This window comes from Vulpes vulpes, chromosome 15 (genome assembly GCF_048418805.1).
Source record: "Vulpes vulpes isolate BD-2025 chromosome 15, VulVul3, whole genome shotgun sequence".
NCBI lineage: Eukaryota > Metazoa > Chordata > Mammalia > Carnivora > Canidae > Vulpes > Vulpes vulpes.
In genome coordinates this window covers 79,217,959-79,244,945 of record NC_132794.1, presented here as the reverse complement: position 1 = coordinate 79,244,945, position 26,987 = coordinate 79,217,959, and the positions used below count along the sequence as shown (strand labels likewise).

The window sequence follows — 26,987 nt, the reverse complement described above, 5'->3', positions numbered from 1 at the left end:
TTATTTATTTATTCATGAGCGACAGAGAGGGGCAGAGACACAGGCAGAGGGAGAAGCAGGCTCCATGCAGGAAGCCTGACGTGGGACTCAATCCCGGGACTCCAGGATCATGCCCTTGGCCGAAGGCAAGCGCTAAACCGCTGAGCCACCCAGGCTTCCCTCTTTTGGGTTTTGACTAAATCACTTTGGTTTTTGTTTGTTTGTTTGTTTGGTTTTGTTTGCTACTATTTTTTTTGCAAAATGGCAGCAGTGGAATGAGTTAATTTATGCAATTAAACACTCCCTTTGAGACTGAATGTCAGAAATTTAGAGATTTTATGGGTATTAAGAGAGAAAGTGATTGTTACCAATTAGCTCATAGGACATTATCATTAGCTCTCTGGGGGTAGCTCTTTGGCAACCTTCTCATAATTCTTAAGGCAATGTGAATATAGAGTGCTAGATGTTTTGAGTTGAAAGCAACCCTGGAGATGAGCTATACTTCTTATTTTATAATTGTGAAGATGGAGGCTTAGGGAAGTCATGTGAATTGTGCAGGGTCAGTGAAATTAGAAAGCTTGGGTCTCTTGCTTTACGGGTGAACTTTCTATGGTATTTGGCATTGCCTTGTTAAGCAGCAGAATATTATGTAATTAGCAGAAGTCAGCATCCAGCACTACCGCTGTCTCTCTCAGCGAATGGCTCCTTGGAAGCAAACCTGCCAGTGTTCGACAGGCTCCTTACATACCCAGCACCAACCTCCAGGACTGGCTCACCCAAAAGCAGACCTTGGAGAATAGTCAGGTATGTTGCTGCCTTATTGTTTCTGAGGTAGATGGAGTAGTAGATGGTTTTAGTTTATGTCATTAGTTTTTGCTATTAGGCTGAAAATATTTTTGCAACTTTATTACACCAGTGATGCCTCTTTATTCTAGATAGTTTAGAAAACAGAGAACTATAAAGAAATACAAACCTAGAACCCCAACATGCAGAGCTAACTAACGTTCTTACTTACATACTTCCATTTTTGTATGCATACATACACTTCAGAAACATGATTCTGTAAATCCTGTTTTGACTAGCATTTTTTTTCTAAGTAGAGCATAAATATATTTCTCTTTCATTTAATTTCTTCCATAGAATCTGTAATACTATATAATATTTCATTGATTGGCTATAATTGAAATTCCAGTTTTTCTGGGTATGAACACAGTTCCCCTAAACAGCCAGGAGTTAGTGTGTGCACGTTAATTCCTTAGCAGTAAAATCCTAGAAATTGATTTCTAGATTATAATTCTGCATACCCTTTAAGACTTTTGATACATATCGTCAGTTTGGCTTTCTAGGAAGTTGATACCAATTTATATTCAGAATATTTGGCAGAATATTGAGGGTGTATCTTTCCCTGAAACTTCTCAAATAGTGGCAATCATTTATAAGTTTTTTTTCCTCTGAATTTGATACAAAGAACAATTTTACTTTTGTTTTGAAGTTTGATTATGGAGGTTGAATATTTTTTAGGTTAATTAGCCTTCTTGGATGACTTGCCTAATCATATCCTTTGTTCATTTTTGTCTTTATTTATGAAGGCTGAATGTAGAACTACCAGCCTCTTTTCTATCAATTAGGCTACAAAAGCTTGTCTTTAGTATTTTTAAGTTTTTTTAAAACTGCAGAAAATTGTTGGTTATTCAATACATATTTTAATATCCCAACAGAAAATCCTTTCCTTGGCCTTATATACTTAAATTTAGAAACTCTAGGGAGTGTAAATAAATGAATTCTTATCATTGAACCCCAAAGCAGCCATAATGTTCTGTGGACTAATACTGTATACTTCTTGTGTAGACTTCTGCCAGAGCCTGCAATTTCTTCGGTAAAGTCTGGGGCAACCTAAAGGGCTTAGAAAACTGGCTCCACCAGAGTCAGCAACAAGAGGTTCCTGAAAAACCAACTTACCAGAAGTGTAATAGCCATTCTACTACCAGTTCGTACTCTGTTGAAATTGAAAAGATTGGAGATCTGGACCTTCTTGAGCAGGACGAGATGGACCTTTCTGATTGGCTGGTGACTCCTCAGGAATCCCATAAGCTGGAGAAGCCTGGGAATGGCAGCTTTGAAACCAGTGGGAAGTTTAAGCTCCTGTTGCAGGTGTTCCAGGAGCCATACAGTGTGAATGATTGGCTTGTCAAGCCCGATTCCTGTACCAATTGTCGGGGCAACCAGCCCAAGGGTGTGGAGATTGAAAACCTGGGCAATCTGAAGTGCCTGAACGACCACTTAGAGGCCAAGAAACCCTTGTCCATTCCCAGCATGATTAATGAGGATTGGCTTGTCCAGAATCATCAGGACCCATATAAAGTGGAGGAGGTGTGCAAAGCCAATGAGCCCTGTACGAGCTTTGCAGAGTGTGTGTGTGATGAGAACTGTGAGAAGGAAGCTCTGTGTAAATGGCTTCTGAAGAAAGAAGGAAAAGACAAAAATGGTATGCCTGTGGAACCAAATCCTGAGTCTGAGAAGTGTATAGATTCCCTGAGTGTGTGGCTCTGTCCTTCTAGAAAAGAGGCAGCACAACAAGCTAAGATGTCAAAGGCAGTGGCTCCTTCTAGAATTGCTGATTCCTTCCAAGTCATAAGGAACAGCCCTTTGTCAGAGTGGCTCATCACACCCTCATGCAAAGAAGGTTGTCCCAAGGAAATGCCTGGTACTGAAGACAGAGCTAGCAAGCAAAAGCCTATGAACCCAGTGGCCACTTTCTGCCATCCTTTTAATACAGCTGACTGGGTCTTGCCAGGAAAGCAGATGGGAAACCTCAGCCAGTTATCCTCAGGAGAAGACAAGTGGCTCCTTCGAAAGAAGGCCAAGGTGAGCACAGACATCTGAACTATACTTAGTAGATTTATACTTTCTTAATCCCAAATCTTGCAGATGGGCCAGATCCTGAAATATGTTAAATGTTATTTGGCATATTAATCTTGCTGGAACATCTGATTCAGACTGAAATTTTTGTACATTTTCCAGGCTTTCAGGCCCCATCCTGCAGGAAAGAAAAACAACACCACCTCAGTTTTAGTGGTTGTTTTTGGGAAAGATTAATAAACAATTTTACCTTTTCTCTTGCTTATTTGAGAGAATGGCCAACATGTACGCATTCTTTAGAGACACTACACTGTTGGGCAGATGAGTTAAGTTGGTGTCTTGCCTCCCAGTTGTCATGTAGCAACCCACCGCTTTTGTCTTCTTGCAGGAAGTATTACTTAACTCACCGCTACAGGAGGAATGTAACTTTCCCCAAGACCGTTATGGCCTCCCAGCAGTTTGTGACCTCTTTGCCTGTATGCAGCTTAAAGTAGACAAAGAAAAGTGGTTGTATCGAACTCCTCTACAGGTGTGTACATGTCTCTAGTGTAAAAAAAAAAAAAGAAAAAAAAAATTAGATTTCCAGCTTGTCGATGTGGTTTTTTTTTTTTTTTTTTTTAATTTTTTATGTTTTGTCTTCTATATGAATTCACACTTGGCTCACTGAACTATAGTCCTGTTAATGGTGTGTGTGCTAGGCAAGTGATGATGGCTGGGGGATTGTAACAGTTTCAGGTATTTTCACTTGAACTTGCTTTATAAAATAACTAGGACATACTTGAAAGTGACCTTTTAAGATGATATAACTGTCGGGAATTTTCAGAGTCTGTTGTGGATTCTATTAGCTTGAGAAACAAGTATGAGCTTTAAGGCGGGGGAGATTTGCTTTTATCCTATAGTGAAGGGACTCTAATCTGTGGATGTTTCTTTACAGATGTGAAGGAATGGAACTCAAGTCAAGCAACTTTTCTGCAAATTATCCCATATCCATGGGCCGAGTGACTGTGCAGCTTGCCAAATCATTGTTTCTGGGTCTGACCAGTCAGCTTAGTTCCTTTCCTGCCTAGTTGAGCTAGTGAAGAGAAATAAGTCATCGAATTATAAGTTACTGCATAAGAGAAAAAGACTGTTGATGCTGAGGTGATTTCAGTTCCTTCTTACAAAAGTATTAACTCAGCCCTACACTAGAAACAAACACAGCATCTTGGTGGATAGGTCTTTTTCATAAGCCTCTACAGCTCCTTAGATTGAATTGTTACTAGAAGTACATTAAAACACTGTAGTTTTAAAAATGAAATAGTTCTGTAATCAAAGTGTGTTGATATATTTGAAAGCTAGTAAGCTTCTCTAATCTTTTGATTGTCCTCCTTTAGATGCTCCCCGTGCTGTGGGTTTTCTTCCATTGGTGGTGGAAATAATGATTCTTCTGTTTAATTAATCTATAGTGTATTTCACACAAATAGTTAACCTTGCCAACATAGTGATTTTTTTTTCTTACCACAACATGTATTAACAATCTTGGCAATTTTTGACATTGATTATAACAAAACATTTTAACTTACATGTTAGATTCTACGTTATTTTTCTTCTTTTGAAAGAGATTCAGCTACTGCAAATTTGGTCTGTTATCTAAATGTTATTAAAGTATCTAATGAGCTTTTAGAAGAGCTCCATATTGTTTCAATATTATATCCAGGGTAGTCTTAGCCACTTTCATAATATTCTGAACACAGGTAAAAGAGCCCTCCTGCTGAGTAATCAATCAAAGAACGAAAGGCAAGACATGTTGGAAATGTAGTATTTGAACTGTTAGCTATCCTAAGGGTTATTGGTGCATCCTGTGTAAAGGGAAGCTGAGCCTGACACCTGGTGCTTTTAATTAGGAATAAATGAAATGTTCTCACTGCAAGCATAACGTACCTACACCTTTGGAAGTAGAATGCAGTGACATTTTAGTGAATAGGCTGTTTTGAACACTTGTGCCTTGGGGTGTTTACTGAAGCTTTATGAAAACTTTGATGTTTTCCCAGTATCCTTAAAAGTCCCGTCCATGCTTTAAAAAGTATCTCTGTAGGAAATGCAATTTATAATGTTTTTAAATTCTCAAAGGTGAGATATCTTAGCTGCTTTCTGGGCTTTCAGACAAGTTTTAAATTCAGCTTTCCTGTATGTTATTAATACTTTTGAAGTTTGTGATGTGGTCATCTAAAAGCCCTTTTGGAGAAACTTCACAGTCCCACAGTCCTTGCCATACAGCTTCATTTGACTTCTTGAACACAGCTGAAAAGAACCTGTTTTTTGGTCGTCGCTCCTCCCCCAATACCACTTAGAACTTTAATAATAAAGGTGGCAGGTAAAAATTTAAGGAGCCTTTTCCATTATCTTATGTTGCAGGAAACTTTGTAGTTTTGAGGTTTAACGATGTGTTCCTAATTTTACATTCATCATCATGCTAATAAGTATGTAAAACATTCTTTTGTGTGGAAGCATTTTGTACCTCCCTTCATTAAAAGCACAAACAGGCATAGTTGTGTGTATCTGTAAAACTGCCTTATCACAGACTGTTCTACCACAGTGACCTTTGGGTAGGAGTACAGCTGAGAACTTTTATATTCACTTAAATACCAAGTGTATCTTATGAATCTTAATATAGCAAAAGCTAGGTATATTACCAGTTTCACTTTGAGTCTTTTCCTGCAGACTTCAGATCTGCTCTTTTAATTTTTATGAAATATATTAAACTCTCTTTTTAAAAAAACTAGAGGCCTTCAGCTAAGGTTCAGTGCTTTCCTCTCTCTCTGGGTGCATGCAGGAAGGCCCTACTTTACCCTTTCCCTTCATAATAAACACCAGTTGTTTTAGTATGTATTATGTATATGTGTGACCTGCAGTGCAGTTTTATTTAATTTCATTTCATAGGTGAGAAAACAAATAACTTGCCCTCACCTTTAGCTTTCCCAAGGCTTCCTTAAACCCTGTAGCTTGTTTCTATCCTGTAATTATCCTCCATAGGGAGGTGACTTAGTGAGCAGAGAATTTAGCATGATGGTTTATATCAAGTATCCTGAGGTTTAGTGTCAATTCTATTGAAGAAAATTTGTAACCTAGATGTTAATGATGCCAAGTAACCCTTTATTTCAACACAACCAAGAAAATGAGTTGGCCTAGTTGGGGCAGACAAAAATGCTAAGAGTAATTTTCACTTTATATCCAGAAAAATGCTTTTAAATAGAGACACTGTGTTTACACTTCGGTTCTAATTTCACCCTTTATTGGAAATACAAGGCAACATTACAGTTTCAGATCATTAAATAAATGTGGGGATACGGTATAGGCAACAATCATGACCTGAATCCTGTAAGTAGTTTTTCAGTTCAGAGGGTAGGGAAGAACCACATTACTCAGCCAGCAGAGGAGTTTGGGCTTCCACTCTGGCTAGCAGGATGCCAGTCCTGGTCAACCATACATGATCTTTACCACAGCAAACTGGAATCTCCAATTTTTCAAACTAATTGTAGGAAGAGAGAGCAACTCCAGACTGACATATAAATTGATCTGGATGACTACTAAAGTGTCCTCCACTCATAAGTTGGCGAAATCTTCAGAGTGACTGTTGGAGTAAGGAGCCTTTCATGTGCTCCCAGTTGTTATATAGCGCATAGAGGCTGGTAAGCGTTAGTCCTGCTAGCCCACCTCGTGCTACCCCTCGTAGACCACCTGGAAAAGAGGAGGAGGGGGAGAAACAGCCTCGTATTGAATAGTGTCCTAGCATCAAAGGATTAAGTAACATTATCATGAAATTGAGACATAATTCATGTTTATCAATATTCCACCTCAAATAGATTAAGTCCTAAAAATAATACAAGAAACCAAGAGAGGTTCAAGAGATTCCCTTAAATCACTTGTTTAATACATATATTGTATTCTCAGTCACAATCTTTTCGCCTTTAATTTCATAATCTATAGCTAAGATCATGAGCATGAATAATTTCTTGATTTTTCTCCATCTCACTTGTTCCTACAATGCTTCAGACAAGATCTTATGCATGTTATTGAAGTCCCAAACAGATGAATAATTTCCTGCCAGTCCTACTGTTTAGGACCTCAGAGGCACTGCAAATTGATTCAAGGCTATAATATAAACAAGGTGACACCCTCTTTGGAAACAATATTAACCTTTGGACTCTGGACAGGTCCTCTATTAACTCTGAAGACTCAAGAAGTAGTGGTGATAAGATAGCTATAATCAAATTTTTGTGTTAAGTGCTGATAAAGGACCACCTGTCCCCACCCTCCTCCCTGTCCATTCCTACACTGACACATCTGCCAATCTAGTATAACTAATGAGAAACAAGGCACACAGCTTCATCATCCTCACTGAAAAACACTGAAAGATTAAACCTTGAACAAGTTTTTCATGTGAAAAACAAGTAGCAATATATATTTCACCTGAAACGTAAAAACAAAAATGTTTTAATCAGTTACCTGAAAATCATCCCCGGAGTCTACCAAGAGGACTAAGGGGTACCCAAATAAGCTTTTAGGAAATAACTCAATCTTCTTATGGTTTCACAAACGAGTAGATACCATAAACCTCAGGGAGTCTATACCTATGGAATAGTCATTCCAAGTTACGTATTTGTTAGGAAGGCAAAGTTGGAATGGAGCTGTGGTCCAGTGATTACCTTACCAGAGGTCCTTTGGCTACAAACCAGGAAATTCTGTGAAATTCAGTAACACTGCCAAGTTAGAACACTTCAGACTACCATTTCTGCAATGAATGTCCTGTCCTGCCAGATGGCTTCAGCTGATTAAAAAGCCACCCCCTTCAGGAGCCTCTCTGGTCTGAAGAGGTCTGATAGCCGACCTGCATAGGTTTTCACCATGAAGTGCCCTAATTATCTCTCTCAAACAGACTGAAACAGAAACTGCAGGCATCACTTATAAACATCATCAAATATGTGGGAAGCAGGAATCAGAAAAAAATTCAATGGAAGATTTCTCCTTGAAGCCCATATCATCTCTGTATCATCTTGCTACATTTAGACTAAGTATAGCAGTTGACTTTGCAACTGTATCCAATGCGGTTGAAAAATTCAACCTTAGTTAAAACAGTCTGCCCAATAATAAGTTAACCTATCATGTCTTTAGTAAATCAACAAAAAGTTCTAGGGACTAAAGGTGAATTATAATTGGACCAAATTACTAAGAGGAAAAAAACAAACTATGAAGTACAGGAGAATAACTACTACTTGCAACAGCATCAACATGCTGCTTTAGATCTAAACGGAGTATAATGAGGGCTCTTTCAAGCAGGTTACAAACATACAGTACTCCATTCTGACTCAACAAAAAACAAAAGAAAGGTGGCCTCACTCCTGTTTATTAGCAGAAAAATGATGGAGGGCAGGTACCTGGAAACACACTACATTTGCAGATGTTTTCCTGGGACCAAACATTCAACTTCAGATGAACTCCCCTGGATCTACAGAGCTCTGAACTCTGCACACTGGTCTGGAAATGCCGGCAAACTGTTCCTTACACTAGGCCCTTTGCTTTGAGTGTGCCTAAGAACATGGTTTCTCCTTAGCCACTTTTTTCAAAGACTCCTTCCTATTAGTTCTCAGCTATCAAATAACAAGCCTCCTTGGGCAGGTGCACTAGGGGTAACAATGAAACAGAATTGCAAGACTCAGATTTTTGGGACACCAGTGGCATTTTAAGTGTCCCTTAACAACAATTTGTCTCCTAGAAAGCTTTCTACTTTCTGACCAAAATGAAACAAACAATTCAAACAAGTCACTTCTTTGAAGGTTGGACAACAGTTATTTGCAGCAAGGAGACACTAAACATTGGCAGTGCTTGATTTACTAAGCACAGCTAATCCTGATTTAAGGGTAGCCTCTTATCACATACCAAGCCAGGTTTTAGTTGTAACTTTCCATTAATTCCAGCATTTTCTAACTGATTCTATTAAACGTTTGAAGGCCTTGGCTTTAGACTTTCTGTAAAGAACTTCTGCCCAACTAAACACAGGAAGTTGATAGCAAATATTCTTGCTTTGAACACAGTAACCAAATAAGGTCAATGGTCAATCTCTATAAAGGAAAACAAACACCAGACATGTGTTTCAGTTTTACCTTCTATCTTTTGGTCCTTACACAACATTTGCCAGAAAGGGCAAATCTTTTGATCATAGGATGATGAGGCCCAGAATATTAAAGTACCTTGTTTGTGGGGTATAGAGCTGGACAGTGGCAGAGCTAATACACTGAACTGACAATTACTTTAGAGCTGGGGAACCAGCAAATTTTTCTTAGAATGGCCAGAAGTAAATATTTTAGACTTTCAGGTCCCAAAAGCTATTATATAGGTATTTACATAACCACTTGAAATGTAATTACAGTTGACCCTTGAACAGTGAGTGGGGTTACTTACAGGATGCCACCCCACCCCCTGCACAGTCAAAAATCCATGTACAACTTCTGACTCTCCAAAAAGTTTACTAATAGCCTACTGTTGACCGGAAGCCTTACTGAAAACATACAGTTGATAAACACATATTTCGTACCTTGTATGTATTGTATTCTATATTGTATTCTTAGAATGAAGCAGAAAGGATCACTAAGAAAATCGTAAGAGAAAATACAAAATCAGTACTGTACTGATTGAAGAAAAATTATATATAAGTTGACCCATGCAGTTAAACTTCATGTTGTTCAAGGGTCAACCATTTTTAAAAATATAAAACATTCTCAGCCTCCGGATAGTGGATAGGCATCTGGCCAGCAGATGATGCTGGCCCCTCCAGCCTTACCTACAACACTGACATGGCTACTACTAAATACTATAAAATTTTTTTTTATCATTTTTGACAATACAGTATAGTAGCATTAAGTATAAAGGCATCATGCTACTATCACCTCCATCCATCTCCAGAGAACATTTTTCATCTTGCAAACTGAAACTATGTACCCATTAAATAGTAACTCCTCACTCCTCTCTTCTAATGCCTAATTGATACATAGGTTTTTGCTCACTTTAAATTTTAAGTAGTCCATATGAAAAATTTCAAGTCAAAATAGTACCAAGATTTTAGTGATGAACAATGTAGTACACAATCTTCACCTTAATTCCTAGTTCCCAAAGGCAACCATTTCATTCTTTGCTTTTTACCTTCATGTTTCTAAATAACACAACTACTTTGCTAGTTCTCGATTTTTCAATCTTTTTATCTACTGACTTCCTACCAAGAAAACTGTTAAGCCTTGTAAAAATTACATAAAATGTGCTTATGGTGGGATGTAAGTAACTTACTTTATATAAGTTATCTTATTTACAAGTCTGTGAAGGGAATATACCCTTGTGTAACAAATTGAGACAAGTTCTTCTCTGTACATGTAGCTGTTTAGGGATCTAATGCTAGTCAAGTCAAACCCAGTCTGACTCCAAAGCCCTTTGTTTTTTACACCACATTTAACTGCCTCCAGGATAGATAGATAAATAAATAGATCTATTGAAAGGGGTAATAACAGTTGATCTAGGCCTTATAGAAGGACTGGATTTCAAATTTATGTGTTTGGTCATATGATATATGCAAGGAAGGTGTGGGAAAAGTCTGAAAATGTAGGCTAGGATTAGAGCATGGAAGGCTAGGATGAGAAATGTAAGTTGAAAAGCAATATGTCATCATCAAAAGTTTTTGGACAGGGAGTATTAGAATTAGTACCATACTTGAAGATTAAGCCAGAAATAGTGATAAGACAGATTGAAGGTAGAAGTCTAAAGTCAAAATGGTCAATGAAAAATACTTTATAGTATAGAAGTAGGTATAGAAGTTCATGGATGATGACATGAGGGGATGGTGAGAGAAAAGGTGGGTTATCAATAGCAACTGGAACATACAAGATGCTGTTTCCTGCCCCCCCCCCCCCCCCTTCACTTTCTCTCTTACAGAGTGGAAGCAATATGTGTGATTCTTAGCAGCAGAGCAGCTGCCTTTAGGGCTTCCCATGGTGAGGGAGTCCCTCCCAAGCACCACCAGTCCCTCCCCAGCAATCCCAGTTCTCTTGTGCAAGACTACACTTATTAAATTTTCTCAGTAGTTTTTGACTCCCCACACTACTATCTTTTTAGGACTTTTTTTTTTTTTCTTCTCATCAGATTCTTAGTCATTTTGGAGGTTGCTTTCCTGTGGTGGTATGGGAGCCCAGTCCCCTTTGAGAATCTTAGGCAAGTTTTAGAGGGTTTATCAACACTGACTTAACATCTCCCTTGAAAACTCTGGACCCAGAACAGTGAAAGTTTACCTGATAATTATGATCAACAATTTAAGGCTTGTAAGTAAATGGAAATGCTAATATTTAGAATATAAGAATCAAAGTCCAGTGAAGTCAGATTCTTTCAGTGTGGCCTGAGAAGCTGCTCTATTTTCTATATGATTTAGTCCCTTGCCACTTTTACGATAGATAACTCCAGAGTCTACTGCTCTCCACCCCGCTCCCCCGCCCCCCTTTTAATCCCCATGGGACTTTGGGACAAAGCCTTTACCTAAATCACTCCTTCCAGACAGCCATCTCACATGCTCCCTCATCTTTGTTCAAATATGCCCTCTCCTTGAAGCCAGTCTTAAACCTTGGTGCATATAGTTTTGTGTGTATGCCTTAGTTTGCTGGAGGATAAATTGCTGAAAGATTACTTCAGCAAAGGATCTACATATTCAAATTACTAATAACTAATGCCAGTTGTTTGCTTCCCTTTGCCAATATTAAGTATCACCTACCATCACTTTAAGTTTTTATTTTAGTCACCTGATGCTCATCACAAGTGCACTCCTTACTCCTATTTCAACGCATCCGCCCACCCAACTCCCCTATGGTGACCATCAGTTAGTTACCTGTCATCACTTTTTTTAAAGGCAGCTGGTGAAAAATATTAATGTTTTATTTTGCTTTGCCCTGGTTGCTTGGGACACTGAATAGCTTCTATTGGTTAGTGGTTTGTATTTTTCCCTGAAGCGCTGTCAATCCTTACTCTGTTTTTTTATTGGACTGTTGGTTTAAGTGATCTGTCAAAATGTTCTGTATATTACAGCAGCTAACCCTCTGCCTATTATATATGTGTATTTTAATTTACTGGAAGAATATTGCTGCCACTAATAGAAAGTCATCAAGAAAGTCTTTGTTTAATTTTGTTAGGCCTGGCACTCATTGATAAAAGTACTTCTTTTAACAATAACCCTGATAATATTTGCTTAATATGAAGAAATGTATTTGAATATCCTTTAATTTTATTTAGTCTGCCTCTCTAATACAATCTTATGGAAGGCACAGAATGAACAGGTCAGGGATTTTTTGTGAGGGGAAAAAGGGGTGCCCATATCTTTTAGTCTCTGATGCCTTGTTCCTGATTTCAGATAAGTGACCAAGCCTTTTAAACATTAGTCCTAAGCTTATGAACAATAGCAAAACTACAGCTGTTCCTGTTCTGGTAGAATACTGGTCAATATTTTTTTTCCAAGGTTTTATTTACTTATTTGAGAGAGAGAGAGAGCACGAGCAAGGGGGAAGGGCAGAGGGAGAAGCAGATCCTTGCTGAGCAAGGAGTCTAACAGGAAGCTCAATCCCAAGACCCTGAGATCACGACTGAGCCTAAGGCAGACATCTAATGGACTGAGCCATCCAGGCGCCCCAATATGGATCACTATTAAACAGATTTTCATATGCCATAGAAAATCTAATAATGACATTTCATACCCTTTGAAAAATATTTACATAAATTCATTAAACAGATGTGAACTAAAATCACTCAAGAGAATTATTCATTTAAATTAGCCTCTAAGCTTTTAGTTTGATAACTACCCATTTTCTCATGTGTTTTTCCTCATGAGTTTTCTTTCCACTAAAGGAGCTCCATACCTAAGTTGAGTTATACTACTTTAACCTTTCTAATTTTCATTTCTGTTGTCGAAGAATACATTGGGGGTTGGAAATGTTTTATGTCAGCAAGAATCAGCTATTCCCTAAATGTAAACTTCTGTCCTTAAGAGTCTATGCTGGCTCTAGACCAAGAGTGCCTTAACTCTTTTCCAAATCCCTGAATCTAGAAGTTGTATTTGTATTCCTATCACACAAAATTTGTAATTCTGTACTTACTAAATTCATTCTAAACCAGAAATCAAGAAGACTCCTCTGTAGACTGATTTCAATGTGTTGAGCTAAATTTAAATTGTTCAGCCAGAAACTATGAGCCAACGTTGGAATTCTTGGTCAGCAGATTAACTTCCTCTATGTTTCACACTGTAATGGAAAATGAAATCTGCAGTCACCTGACATAGAATTATGGATATTCTTTTTTTGCTTCTTCTCTTCTGAACCAAGACCTTTCTCTTTTATAATTTATGCAGGAGGTGTCTCAGCCTGTGTCATAAATGCTATTACTGCAAGGAAGTCCTTGACACAGAAAGCTAGGCTCCCATTTCCTCCAAAATCAAGAATTCAGCCTTTTCCTTTCCTTTTTAAATATGTATAATATGTTCTAAGATGAATAATTCAGTACATTCTTATATTCAAGCCTGCCCTCAGGTTGGGAAATGCCACAGTGGCTTACCCTGCCTGAATAAGAAGACCGGGACTTTCCAACCCCCAATGTATTCTTTGAACTGGAGCTTTAGTGCCCATGTACTGGTACAGAAACAGCTCCCACTCAGCCCTAGCCATATGTCAACTTGAATAATGTAAGCTTTTTGTCTTCCATTTATTCAAAAGAAGCTGGAATTCCAGATTTCTATGTGAAATCTCTTGTTTTTTAAATATTAATTTGATCTTTTGTAAACACAGGTTGGGCCAAGTAAACTCTTGCTGAATGCACCCTTGTGCTGCCAATTAAAGTTTTAAATTCTTTTGTCTGATCCTAAAGATCTTCAACTTGAAGTATTTTTAGATTTTTTAAGAAAGTTTTTCTAGCTAAGGTAACATCTTCATAGACATAAAAGGCATTTATCGTCTCAATCTACCTGGAGCTCTGTTTATGTGAGTACATACATGTGCATGTGGTGCAAGAAATACTGTGAACTCTTAGGAATAAAATTCCAAATATGATCCATTTTCTTCTCTTTTTTAAAAAGATTTACAAATTTATTTATTTTGAAGGAAGAGAGAGGGGTGGTGGGCTTGATCACATAACACTGAAATCACGACCTGAGCCAAAACCAAGAGTAGGATGCTCAACCAACTGAATACCCAGGAACCCCTAATCCATTTTCAATATAGGAAAAAACCCCCTCTCACTCTCAGATATTTCAGGAAGTGATATATCAGATTTCCTGATCTTGGATTTCATGATCCCACTGAAGCTTTTCTTTCTTCTATTAAAAATGAAGCAAAAGTGCTACCTGATATTTGTGGTGGAGGAATTTCCAAAAAACAAAATTACTCCATTAATCATTTCTAATGCATAGTAAAACAATGAAACAGAAGTAATTTTCAGAGGTATAAGTAGAGTACGTATGTAGTTTAAGCTATTTCAAGCAGAAATGTGATGAAAAATTTGGGCCTATCACCAGTTATGTGACCTTTTGAAAAGTCCTCTTAATACTGCATTCATCTATAAGATTGGGGTGTGATGATGAAGACTTCACAGTTTTAAGTAAGTTCCATTAAGTGCTTATAGCTGAGGGCATAATCATAATGCAGTGAATGTTAATTTCTTTTCCATCTTAGAGGAGAATTTGGTATTTGATCTCCAGTCAGGTCATTTTGGTTCAACTCTTAAGGTTCTGTTTATTTTTTCAAAGTTGAAAGGTATTTAGTTCACTCATGTTCACAGGAGCATTATTCAAAGTAGTCAAAGGTGGAAGCAATCCAAATATCCACTGACAGATGAATGGATAAATAAAATGTAGATATGTACAAGGGAGTTTTTATTCAGCCTTGAAAAGGAAATTCTGAAACATGCTACAACATGAACTTGAGAATAGTATGCTAAATGAAACAGGCCAGTCATAAGAAGACAAATATTGTATGATTCTGCCTATATGAGGTACCCTAAAGTACCTAAGAGTTTAAATTCATAGTTAGAAAATAAAAAGGAAGGGGAAAATTGTTTAATGGATACACAGTTTTAGTTTTCAAGATGAAGAGATGTTCTGGAGTTAGATGGTGGTGATATTCCACAATAATGTAAATACACTTAACATTACTGAATGTACACTTAATAAAAAACCAAATAAAAACCCAAACCCAGGGGATCTCTAGGTGGTTCAGCAGTTTAGCACTTGCCTTTGGCCCAGGGTGTGATCCTAGAGTCCCAGGATCTAGCCCCACATCGGGCTCCCTGCATGGAGCCTGCTTCTTCCTCTGCCTGTGTCTCTGCCTCTCATGAATAAATAAAATCTTAAAAAAACAAACAAACAAAAAAAAAAACACAAAACAACCAGGAGTTTTGTTCAGCTCTCCATTATACTGCAAAAAATGTGTCAAGTATCCTTTGAAAACTGTGGCTACTTAGTTTTAAAACTACTGAGAGCTCCTCTTCACTCAGTAGTACCTACCTGTACATTTATACAACATGCCTGTCATGGTTCCAGCTGCTACTGTGTTAAGGTCATCTTCTGCACCTCGTGTTTTCTCAATGATGACACCAAATGCACTATAGAGCAAAGCTAAAGGGGAAATGGAACTGATCAGTAATAAAAAAGTTATTAAAAGTCAGTATAGCGATTATGTTTAGATAAACATATCTTATAGACATTCTACAAGCATTCAAAGATATATAAAGAATGACTACTGGAACACTATTTGTAATTGCAAAAGCCTGGCACCAAATCAAATGCCCATCAAAGGGTATAGACCAAGAAATGGACTTTCCATATACTGGAATACTACACACTCCAAAGAAAAAGCAGGAAAAACCGTATCACTAGCATGTAAAAGCAGGCACATGTGTGTACAACTGGGGATATGCAAAGAAATTCTGTGGAAAGCTTCAGAAGCAACAAGAATAGTAGCTACTAATAAAAAGTCCCGCTGGGGACTCCCAGGAAAAATATTTTTAATGTTCACTTATATCTTATTCTTAACAGCTATATACTTTGGATTTAGAAATGAAGACACACGCATTTCTATTGTAACAAAGATGTTAACTTAAAAAAATTTGAGGTTTGGTTCCCTCACATGTAAAAAACTATTAACACTAGCACGATATAATTGTAACAAAATCATCCCCCAAACTACCTTTCTCCTATACCTGTAAAGATTCCTATTAATCCTTTTATCATTTCTCAAAATTATGCCGTTATTTGACCCTTCAATATTACACCAAACTCTGCCTTACAACACCTCTGTTGTGATATTCTTATACTTCTGTAAAGGCTCTTCTTGCCATTTCAACTTCTTTAACTGAAACTGAACTTGAGTAAAACACTGTGATTGATTCAATGATGCTAGGAACACACAAGGTAATTGGTCAGCATCCCAGTTCACTCAGGAAGAGAGGTTCCTGGAACATGAGATTTGCAATGCTAAAACAAAGACAGTCCCCTGGGCACACCAGGATGGCAGATTACTCTAGTTACATAAGCAACCAAACAGAAACAAAGAAGGGTGACTGTATACGAGCAGCACATTGAAGCAGTCATTTCCTAGAATCTCAAATGTCAATTTGACTTCATGGTGTGAAAATGTACTGCTTCCAAATCCCATGACAAAGCTAGGGTATTATTCTTTCACAACAGATGCCTTTTCTATTTTTTTCAATGAGATGCTTACATTTTCCTTTAGTTAATCTGCCACAATTAAAAGATTTTCAGACTTTCAACTAAGTTACAAAGACATTCTTGGCTGTTACAGTATAAATACCACTGGTACATTTATTATAAGCTATGAGTAACCAAAAGAGTCAATCATTTATAAACAACATAATATGAAAGAATTTGGTCCTAAGTCCTACTCACTTACCCTTTGCTTAGAACAACAAATGTTTTCATTATCTACAAAGGTCCTATTATAACTCTGGAAATTGGGTCTGGGAAATCTACTGAAGTAAATAGAATGCTGAATGGGCTATTAGGAAACTAGAGCAAGAGGGATGAATTAATCTACCGTACCTTACTACAGGACCCTGAACCTTTCTTAACAGAAAGAGGCACTTGACTTAGATCTAAGTTACCTGGATTTCATATCTACTTAAAACATGATTTGGTATCTTGCTTGGACAGGGGAGTATATAATATTTAAAAAGACTTAAAACATTGAGAAAAGGCTTTAACATCTGGAATTACTTTATGTTGTTCATGGTCTTTTCCTAAGTATTGCCTACACTACTCATCAGAGTAGATTTAAATAAAATGTTTAATATCCTAGGGCCAGAACTTTGGTTGACCAAATTGTTCATGATACATACACATTCTTTTGTTGCATTAATGATTTATTAAGTGAGATCTCTACTTACCTAGAGAACCTAGAGTATTAGCCCAAAGTGCCCCTTGCCTAGTCACCATGTTCAAAATCCTACCAGGGCAGAGAGAGAAAGAATTTGTACTTAGAATTACCATTTCTCTAATAATTTGAAAAACCATTACTGTAGCTATTTATAATGTATAAAGCCAATACCCGAAGTTTTCTTAATTTATTTTTATTTTTAAAATTTATTTATTTTTAAAAAGATTTATTGATTTATTTTAGAGAGAAAGAGAACACGAGCAGAGACCCGATGGAGAGCAGACACCCCGCTGAGTGCACAGCCTGAGGCAGGACTTGGTATCAAGGACCCCCAGATCATGACCTGAACTAAAATCAAGAGTCAGATGTCCAACCGAATGAGCAACCCAGGCACCCCCCGAAGTTTTCTTAATTTTAAGACTTACCTTAGTATCTCCTCAGAATTTAGTAAGGATGACTTTTACTGTATATAAATATAAATGAAGGTTAAACCTCTAACATTTTTGGGCAGTAAGGAAAGTTATTATTAAATATAAATCAAATACACAAAGGATTTGACAGCCTAGAATGTATTTTACTAAAAAAGTTTATAGTAATTGATCTACATAAAAGAAGTAACATAGGGGTGCATGGGTGGCTTAGTCAAAGTATCAAGTCATGGTCCCAGTGTCCTGAGATTGAGCCCCACATTGGGTTCCCTGCTCAGTGGGGAGCCTGCTTCTCCGTTTCCCACTGCTGTTCCCCCTGCTTGTGCTGTCAAATAAATAAAATCTTAAAAAAAAAAAAAAAAAAAAAAACAGAAATAAGGGGAAATACTCAAAGAAAAGGAAAAAGCTGTCTCAGTAGAATACACACAGAAAACATACTATGTCTGCTCCCTGACTAGAACCAAGCGGCCAGAGTGAACGCTCAGCATACTCTCAAGGAAGCATAGTTCTGCCTTGTACCAGTGCCAGGCGCCACCAAAACAGTGACAGAGGCAACTGGAGGAAGAAGACGTTCCTCTCCCAGCAGTGTAACACCATCACAGGAATGGGTCTATCCGGACAGCTGACTACTGCTGGAAATTATGTAATTCCAGTAACAAAGTGAAAAAACTCATTTAATGCAATTAAAAAACTCATATAATGTCCAAATAACAAAAATTTCTATTTATCTCTAAAAAGCTGTTTAAAAATTAGTAATGAAGTATATTGTTTCTAACTAATTGTTACATATTTACTAACTTATTTTAGGTTCAGTATACTGTCATTTGTAACAAGTTTTTAAAACTATTAGTGTTATTATACCGCTGGAAGCACTGCAAGTTAGTGAAATTGTCTGGGATATGATTGGGCAATAATCTCCACTTACTGAGCCCCTATTTAGCTACCTTAATCACCTCTCAACAACCCTTCAGTGTAGAAAAAAACTTACCTAAAATCACAAAACAGTAAGTAAGAAACTAGGCTTTGAAGCTACATACATCTGACTGGTCCCAAACCTTACCTTCTTTCCATAGTAGGAGGCTGCCTCCTACTTTATTCATTTTATTTTTCAAAGATTTTATTTATTTATTTGAGAGAGCATAAGAGGGGTAGGGTGAGGGGCAGGCAAAGAGAGAGGGAGAAGCAGACTCCTCATTGAACAGGGAGCTTGACACAGGGCTCAATCCCAGGAAGCTGGGATTATAAACTGAGCCAAAGGAGGACCTTAACCAACTGAGCCACCTATTACCTCGGTTGTCTCCTGTTTTAAATGCTTCCTATCCAATAAGATTAGAATGGTCATATAAAAAATTATATACATATTTTAAGAATATATATTTTAGAATCTTACCTAAAAAAATATAAATCAATTTTACTCTCTCTAAAACACTAATAACTATCACTTTTAAGCAACAAAGGTTGTCTTTTCTAGCATATCCTCCACTTTAAAATTGGTATTAAATGATGTGATGTTAGGGATTTGCTTTAAAGTAATATGCGAGCAGAGAATGAGATGGGGCACATTTGGTTGCAATCTTGGCCGACTGCTGAGGATGGGTTATGGTTCATGGGTCTTCACTGTACTATTCTGTCTACTTTTGTACATTTTCAAAATTCTGCATAACCCAAAAAAGTAAAAAAAAGTACTGGAGTAAAGGACAAATTTTTTGAAAAGATTTTATTTGAGAGAGAGAGAGAGACAACATGAGTGCACTTGAGAGCACAAGCAGGGGGAATGGCAAGCAGAGGGAGAGGGAAGAGCAGGGAGCCTGACAGGGGGATGGAAGGAAGGTATTTCGATCCCAGGACGCTGGGATCATGACCTGAGCAGAAGGCAGATACTTCGGCTAAGTATCCCCATGCAGATGCTCTAGAGTAAGGGACAAGCATTAATAAAAATGTAAAAATATGCAAGGATCTGGCCTAGTAAAGCAAGATCCACATAGTAACAAGAATATGAAAAACTTGACAGTCAGGATTCCCAAGGTCTAATTTAGCAAATCTGCTGCCACCTGCTGGCTAAACAACATATAAAGATGACGACAGGGATGCCTGGGTGGCTCGGCGGTTGGGCTCCTGCGTTCCGCCCAGGGCGTGATCCTGGAGTCCCGGGATGGAGTCCCACATTGGGATCCCTACATGGAGCCTGTTTCTCTTTCTGCCTATGTCTGCCTCTCTCTCTGTGTGTGTCTCTAATGAATAAATAAAATCTTAAAAAAAAAATGATGATGAGCCATTGTATAAATATATACTGTGTGACTTAACCCATATAAAGTGTAAAAACATCCAAAACTAAACATCATATTATTTAGAGAATATCTACATGGACCAGTCATGTTTATTTCTTGGGCAGGGTGAAGATGTCTGTACTTTCCTTCTCCACAAACTTCAATTTCCTAAGAGAAGACTCAGGGAACTATCCCTAAGTTCTAGGGACTCCGTGATAAACTTTTTTTTAGCCTTCTCCTTTCAGAAACAGTGAGCAAAGTCAGTTAAGTAGTTCAATTCAAATGACAGCAGATCCAGCAATCACTCTTACATGCTTCTTTCTTTACTATCATGTCCTATGGTTTTGCACACCCTTGAACAATCCAACGTATTAGCAATTCAACCACTAGAAAAGCAAGTCACAGAGGCCTACAGAATGAAAAAGTAGAGAAGTTAGGTCGGGGAAGCAACAGCTAATTGAGGGACACTGACTCAAAAATCACTCCTTTTATTTTTTTTTAATTTTTATTTATTTATGATAGTCACAGAGAGAGAGAGAGAGAGAGAGAGAGAGGTAGAGACACAGGCAGAGGGAGAAGCAGGCTCCATGCACCGGGAGCCCGATGTGGGATTCGATCCCGGGTCTCCAGGATCGCGCCCCGGGCCAAAGGCAGGCACCAAACCGCTGCGCCACCCAGGGATCCCAAATCACTCCTTTTAAAATCTAAGCCTCAGTAACCTGACTCCTTAATTACTTTTATTTTAAGAAAAAAAATCAATCAAAATGTATGTCAATACCCTAAACATTTGTAATCTCAAGGTTGTGCTCATCAAGCCAACAAAGTAGAGGTTAATATTGAAACATCACTACATCAGATGATTATAAGACTTACTGTACATTTCTTGGTTTGGACCAGGACATGTTCTGGGTTTCCTTCAATCCTAGCCGTAGACCGTTCATTGCTCCAAATGCAGCCCCTAGTGATTCACAGTAATGATTCAACCAAATAATACAGCTTTCCATTAAAAAACTGCACTTTGAATTCTTTTTAATTTTAGTAGGAGAAAATGAAAAATGTATATAATAATTATTTATAATTTTTTAAAAAGATTTTATTTTTAAGTAATCTCTACACCCAACGTGGGGCTCAAACCTACAACCCCAAGATCAACTGTCACATGCTCAATGGACTGAGTCAGCCAGGTACCCCTAAATGATTTTTTAAAACTCTGGAACCAATATCTGAATTACTTTTGATTTTACACACTTTTGATTACTTGGATTGAGGACAGTGAAAAAAGTGATCATACCCACCTGTCATACAACATCCTCCAATGGTAAAGAAGGCCAGTTCAAATCTGCCCCGGGTTTTATTAGCTCCAGTGGGTAAAATAAACTCATCAGTATCCTAAAAGGGTAATAACAAAATCCAAGCTGAGCTCCCCTCAAGATCCAGGAGTTGCAAAGTGTTTTTTAATTTGTCAAACTAGTTTTTCACAAAAAGTAAAACCTTAAGTCAACTAAAACTCAATTACACTTAGTCAAATAAAATTAAGTTTCTACAACAATACTAACACCTAAATCAAAGTGAAATAAAATGTGCTACATATGTAGTTATACTCACTAGTTCTTAGGAGGCATTCTCATCACAACTTTGCTTCTCAATATTAAGTTTGATAGATTCTACGTGTATGTAATTTGCCTTACTTAATGTTAAATATGAAGCAACAGTGCAAGAATGTTTAGGAAGGACAGCTAAAGAAAAAGGTAAATGGAAAAGCATAAGAAGTAATAGTTTACTCAACTGAAACATAACTGTGGAAAAAGAGAACTTTCATTCTGTAGCTATTTATTTATCAGTCCGCTCAATTAAAAAAAAGCAGAAACTACAGAAGTACAACAGTTTGGATTAATTATGCAAAAGCAAAATTACCTTCTTAATTCTCAACTGTTTGGGGGCGCATATATACTTTTGATAATCTTAGAAAGCTATATAGTCTCTCTTTCCAGTAAATTTGATATTTACTGGAAACAGTAAATATGGTATGTGAACTATATATATCAGTAAATATGGCCATGAAGGTCACCCAAAAATCCTTAGTTGAAAATGCTACTGTAAGAGCACAATGATTGTTCTATAATACAATACACTCTTACAAAGAACACATTCAGTACACATTTGCCAAGCTTTCCATAAAAACTGGTTAAAATAAGCCAGAAGCACACATGGCTGGCAATTTGCTAACTAATAAACATCCCTTCACCAAATATAGAACTTTGGTAAATGCATTCCTGATTAGGAAAACTGTAGCTCTGCATTGGTTCTTGATTCCTAGCTTTTGCATACTTTCTCACCAAAAAGTCACAAATTTACTCAAAGCAAGCACATTTACTCTCATCACTCAGAAATGGTCTATTGGGCAATAATAAGCAAATTCTGAAAAGATCCCATATTATATTATATATAGTTTTGCAAATTTTGGATGCTTCCTAACTTTTTTTTTTTTTAAAGATTTTATTTTAGAGAGAAAGGAGAAAGTGGGGGGATGGGCAGAGGGAGGAGAGAGAGAGAGAAAATCTTCAGGAGACTCCCAGCTGAGCACGGAGTCGGTTGATCCCATGAAATCATGACCTGAGCCAAAACCAAGAATCAAAGAACCAAGAATCAAAGGCTCAATGAACTGAGCCACCCAGGCACCCTGCTTCCTGACTTTTAAATTAATGGCTTAGTTTTAAATTGTGCTTCTGGCTTGAGGATTTTAGAAATGTTGTATTTGAATTAATGAGGTGTATAGTTTTTCAAACTAGAAATGGATCACTGACTTCAAAAGGAAATTTATTTCTTTTTTAAAAAGATTTTATTTATTTGACAGAGAGAGAGAGAGAGAGAGAGAGAGAGAGAGAGAGAGAACAAGCAAGGGGAGTGTCAGGGAGAGGGAGAGGGAGAAGCAAGCTCCCCAGAGCAGGGATACCAATGTGGGACTCAATCCCAGAACCTCAGGATCATGACCTAAGCCGAAGGCAGATGCTTAATCAACTGAGCCACCCAGGGCTCACAAATAGGACATTTTTAAAAATGATTAAGATGAATATTAATAAACACAAGTGCATGTACTTACTCTTTGCTAGGGTCAACCATAATAAAAGCACTACGAGGACTGAAGGCAAATGTACATCAATTGAAAACAATTTCATTAAAAAAAGAAAAGAAAACAATTTCATGGTTAGCTGTCATTAGGGCTTAATTCTTTATTTATATTTCTTTGGCGTGGGCTTAATCTTAAATGCAATTAAAATGTACCCTCATTTTTAATTTTTTTTCCTAAGATTTTACTTATGTATTTGAGACAGAGATAGAGGGAGTGACAGCATGAACGGAGAGAGGGGAGAAGCAGACCCTCATTGAGCAGGGAGCCTGACAGGGGGCTCAATTCCAGGATCCTGGGACCATGACCTGAGCTAAAGACAGATGCTTTAAAACTGAGCCACCCAGGTGCCCCTAAAATGTACTTTCTTTTTTTTTTTTTAATTTTTAAAAAAAATTTATTTATGACAGTCGCACACAGAGAGAGAGAGAGAGAGGCAAAGACACAGGCAGAGGGAGAAGCAGGCTCCATGCACCAGGAGCCCGACGTGGGACTCGATCCCGGGTCTCCAGGATCGCGCCCTGGGCCAAAGGCAGGTGCCAAACCGCTGCGCCACCCAGGGATCCCCTGTACTGTTTCATATAACAAAAATTTGCAAAGATTTTTGAGGGAGCAGACACTGGCTAAATTAATCCTGGGGAGAAAACCTTCATAACACTAGAGCTTTTGGTTTCTAACAAAAATATGATTAACAGCTTATTAACCAAATTTGAATTCCAAGAAATAAACACTTAGCAAGGTTGATCTTGAAGTATCTTTACACATACATCTAGGGAAGATACACTGTAAAGCTCACGTTAACAAACACTGTACAATGAAAAATTCTTATGTGCTGACACTGTAGGACACTAGTGTCACTAGAAGACCACCAATACCATTGTTTGCTACTATAGAAGAGAAATGCATCCAAGGATGGGCACCATTGTACTTGATAAAATAGTATGAAGGCTGAAATTATGTTAAATATTTATATTTCAACTGGATGACACTGGATGTTAGAAATATTCAAATTCATACTGTTGTTTATATTGGATGTTCATCTGGCCTAAAAAGTGGAAGATTATTTACTTAATATAATTTTTAGATCAGTGAGGATGCAAATATGGTGACAACACAAAACAACAGTAAGAGAAACCAAAGGGGTGTCTGGGCAGTGCAGTTAAACGTCTAACTCTTGGTTTTGGCTCAGCTCACGATCTCAAGAGTCCTGAGACTGAGCCCTGTGTCTGGTTCTGCACTCAGTATGAAGTCTGCTTGAGATTCTCTTTCTCCCTCAGCCCCTCCTGCTTATGCCCTCTCTCTCTCTCTTAAAAATAAATGAGAGAGAGAGAGAGAGAAACCACAAATAGTACCTTGGATAAAAGTTGTTGCCAAAAATCAGTATACAGTGAGCTCACAGGTAGTATTTAAGATGTCTTTGCCCTTCAAAAGTACAGAAAATTGTTCCACAAAGTACAACTCTGATTAAGGTAGTCTTTAAATTCAGACTTCCCATGGTTTTTTTAACAATGAGATGAGAAAAACTTTTTAATTCTGAAGTCCCTTTTGCATTTGAATGGAAAAGATTACTACAAATGTTTGTGCTTAAGCAGGAATCCTAATTTTTTTTTAAGGAATCCTAATTTTTTAAAAAACACAGAGTTTTATTGATATCTAACCATACCAAGCCTCACCTAGCAATGTAGGGTCAAAATGTATCTTTATTTATTTTTTAATTTTTAGTTTTTTTAAATTTTATTTATTTATTCATGAGAGACACAGAGAGAGACCTAGGCAGAGGGAGAAACAGGCTTCATGCAGGGAGCCTGATGGAGTCCCGGGACTCCAGGATCACGCCCTGGGCCAAAGGCAGGGACCAAAACAGCTGAGCCATCCAGAGATCCCTCAAAATGTATTTTTATTTTTTTACTTATTTTTTTTTTTCAAAATGTATTTTTAATGGAGCTACAGTACAACCTTTAAGCTTAAGATCAACATTTAAGCAAACATAGTTTCAAATTTTTGAGTAAAATACTAACGAGGTACTTTTGAAATAAATCAATAAACATACAGTGTAGATAACACTGACATTTGATAAACATTTGACAAACATTTCCTGCAAAAACAAGTTTTATACAAGTCCTAAACAACTTGCCTTTATTGAAACACACTCAAGAAATGCAGGTAGTCAAATATTGTTAGTGATTCAACTTGAAACAAAAAGTTCTAACCATCACTCTTAAAAAAAAACAACAACAACAACAAACAAACCAAAACCCCACTCAATTTACTGATATATAATTCACACATCATATAATTCACCTATTTAAAGTGCACAATTCAATAGTTTTTAGTATATTCAGAATTCTACAATAAAGACTATAATCAATTTTAGAGCATCTTTATCCCACAAAAAGAACCTGGTCCCTATGAGCAATAGTCAGTTCTCCATTTATCCCTTACCCTTGGCAGCTACTAATCAATCTGCTGTCTCATTCATTTGTCAATTCTGGACATTTCATATAAGTAGAATAATATAATATAGAGTCTTTTATGATTTGGTTTCTTTTATGTATTAAGTTTACAAGGTTCACCCATGATGCAGCATGTATCATTACTTCATCCTTTTTTTATTGCTAAATATCTCACTGCACGAGAAGCCACATTTTGTTTATTCTTAAGTTGGTAAGACATTTGGGTTGTGTCTACTTTTTGGCTCGTTAGAATAAACCTGATATGAACATTCATGTACAATTTGTTTTGTGGACATATGTTTCTAATTCTCTTGGGTATATCTCTGAGTAGAATTACTGGGTCATATGGTAACTCTATTTTTAATATTTTGAGAAACTGTCAGACTATTTCCAAAGCAGCTGTTTCAATTTACATTTCCAGCAGCAGTGCATGAAGGTCCAATTTCCACATGTCCTCACCAAAACCAGTTAGTGCGTGTTTCTGATTATTGCTGTAGCAAGGGTGACGTGGTATCTCACTTTGATTTTGTAATTTGCATCTCCCTAGTAAGTGATGTTGAATGTCTTTTATGTGATTATTGAACATTACTGTATCTTTTTGGAGAGATGTCTATTCAAATATTTTATCCATTTTTATTTTTTATTTTATTTTTTTTTAAAGCTAGTCCTTTTTTTTTTTTTTAAATTTTTATTTATTTATGATAGGAACACAGTGAGAGAGAGAGGCAGAGACACAGGCAGAGGGAGAAGCAGGCTCCATGCACCGGGAGCCTGACGTGGGATTGGATCCCGGATCTCCAGGATCGCGCCCTGGGCCAAAGGCAGGCGTCAAACCGCTGCGCCACCCAGGGATCCCTTATCCATTTTTAAATTGAGTTTTAAGAGTTCCCTAAAAAATTAAATATTCTTTTTTTTTAAAGATAAGACAGAGGGAGAAGCAGGCTCCCCATGGGGAAACTGATGTGGGACTCGATCTCAGAATCCTGGGGTCATGTCCTGACCCAAAGGCAGATGATCAACCACTGAGTCACCCAGGTATCCCCAAAATTAAATATTCTTTTTAAAAAGACTTTATTTATTCAAGAGAGACACACAGAGAGAGAGGCAGAGACACAGGCAGAGGGAGAAGGAGGCTCCATGCAGGGAGCCTGACGTGGGACTCGATCCTGAGTCTCCAGGATCAGGCCCTGGGCCCAAGGCGGCGCTAAACCGCTGAGCCACCGGGCTGCCCAAATTAAATATTATTGATGTAAGTCCTTATCAAATATGATTTATAATTATGTTCTCCCAATTTGTGGACTGTCTTTTCCTTTCCTTGACTTTGTAGTCTGCAGCAGAAAAGTTCTAAGTTTTTATTAAATCCAATTACTAATTATTTTTAATCACTTGTGCTTTTGGTGTCATATCTAAGAAATCAGCACCTAAATTAAAGTCAC

General features: G+C 37.5%; 2 protein-coding genes and 1 non-coding gene across 38 annotated transcripts in view; 1 reads left to right on the top strand and 2 right to left on the bottom strand.

Annotated features, from left to right (window-relative positions):
* The window catches only part of NCOA4 (nuclear receptor coactivator 4), a 60,806-nt gene extending 55,443 nt beyond the window's left edge, over nucleotides 1–5,363 (top strand). For 19 of the 36 annotated variants that reach the window (XM_072739364.1, XM_072739368.1, XM_072739362.1 and 16 more), the window contains 4 exons: nucleotides 640–783; nucleotides 1,828–2,844; nucleotides 3,227–3,367; nucleotides 3,773–5,363. In XM_072739364.1, coding sequence (XP_072595465.1) covers nucleotides 640–783; nucleotides 1,828–2,844; nucleotides 3,227–3,367; nucleotides 3,773–3,778 — 1,308 coding nt within the window. In that variant the 3' untranslated portion in view covers nucleotides 3,779–5,363. Of the gene's footprint in view, nucleotides 1–636; nucleotides 784–1,827; nucleotides 2,845–3,226; nucleotides 3,368–3,772 lie in introns of all 36 variants that reach the window. The other 17 variants (XM_025989890.2, XM_072739353.1, XM_025989889.2 and 14 more) reach the window with 1 other exon arrangement.
* Nucleotides 5,364–6,087: 724 nt separating this feature from the next.
* Nucleotides 6,088–26,987, bottom strand: part of LOC112913367 (mitochondrial import inner membrane translocase subunit Tim23) — a 33,627-nt gene continuing 12,727 nt past the window's right edge. Inside the window, exons 3-7 of the mRNA XM_025989912.2 lie at nucleotides 21,267–21,360; nucleotides 20,845–20,929; nucleotides 17,287–17,345; nucleotides 15,389–15,499; nucleotides 6,088–6,555 (exon numbers count right to left, since the gene is read on the bottom strand). Coding sequence (XP_025845697.1) covers nucleotides 6,440–6,555; nucleotides 15,389–15,499; nucleotides 17,287–17,345; nucleotides 20,845–20,929; nucleotides 21,267–21,360 — 465 coding nt within the window. The 3' untranslated portion in view covers nucleotides 6,088–6,439. The remainder of the gene's footprint in view (nucleotides 6,556–15,388; nucleotides 15,500–17,286; nucleotides 17,346–20,844; nucleotides 20,930–21,266; nucleotides 21,361–26,987) is intronic.
* Nucleotides 18,143–18,341, bottom strand: LOC112912927 (small nucleolar RNA SNORA74). Its single transcript, XR_003233602.2, has one exon. It is a non-coding gene; the product is annotated as a small nucleolar RNA SNORA74 (small nucleolar RNA).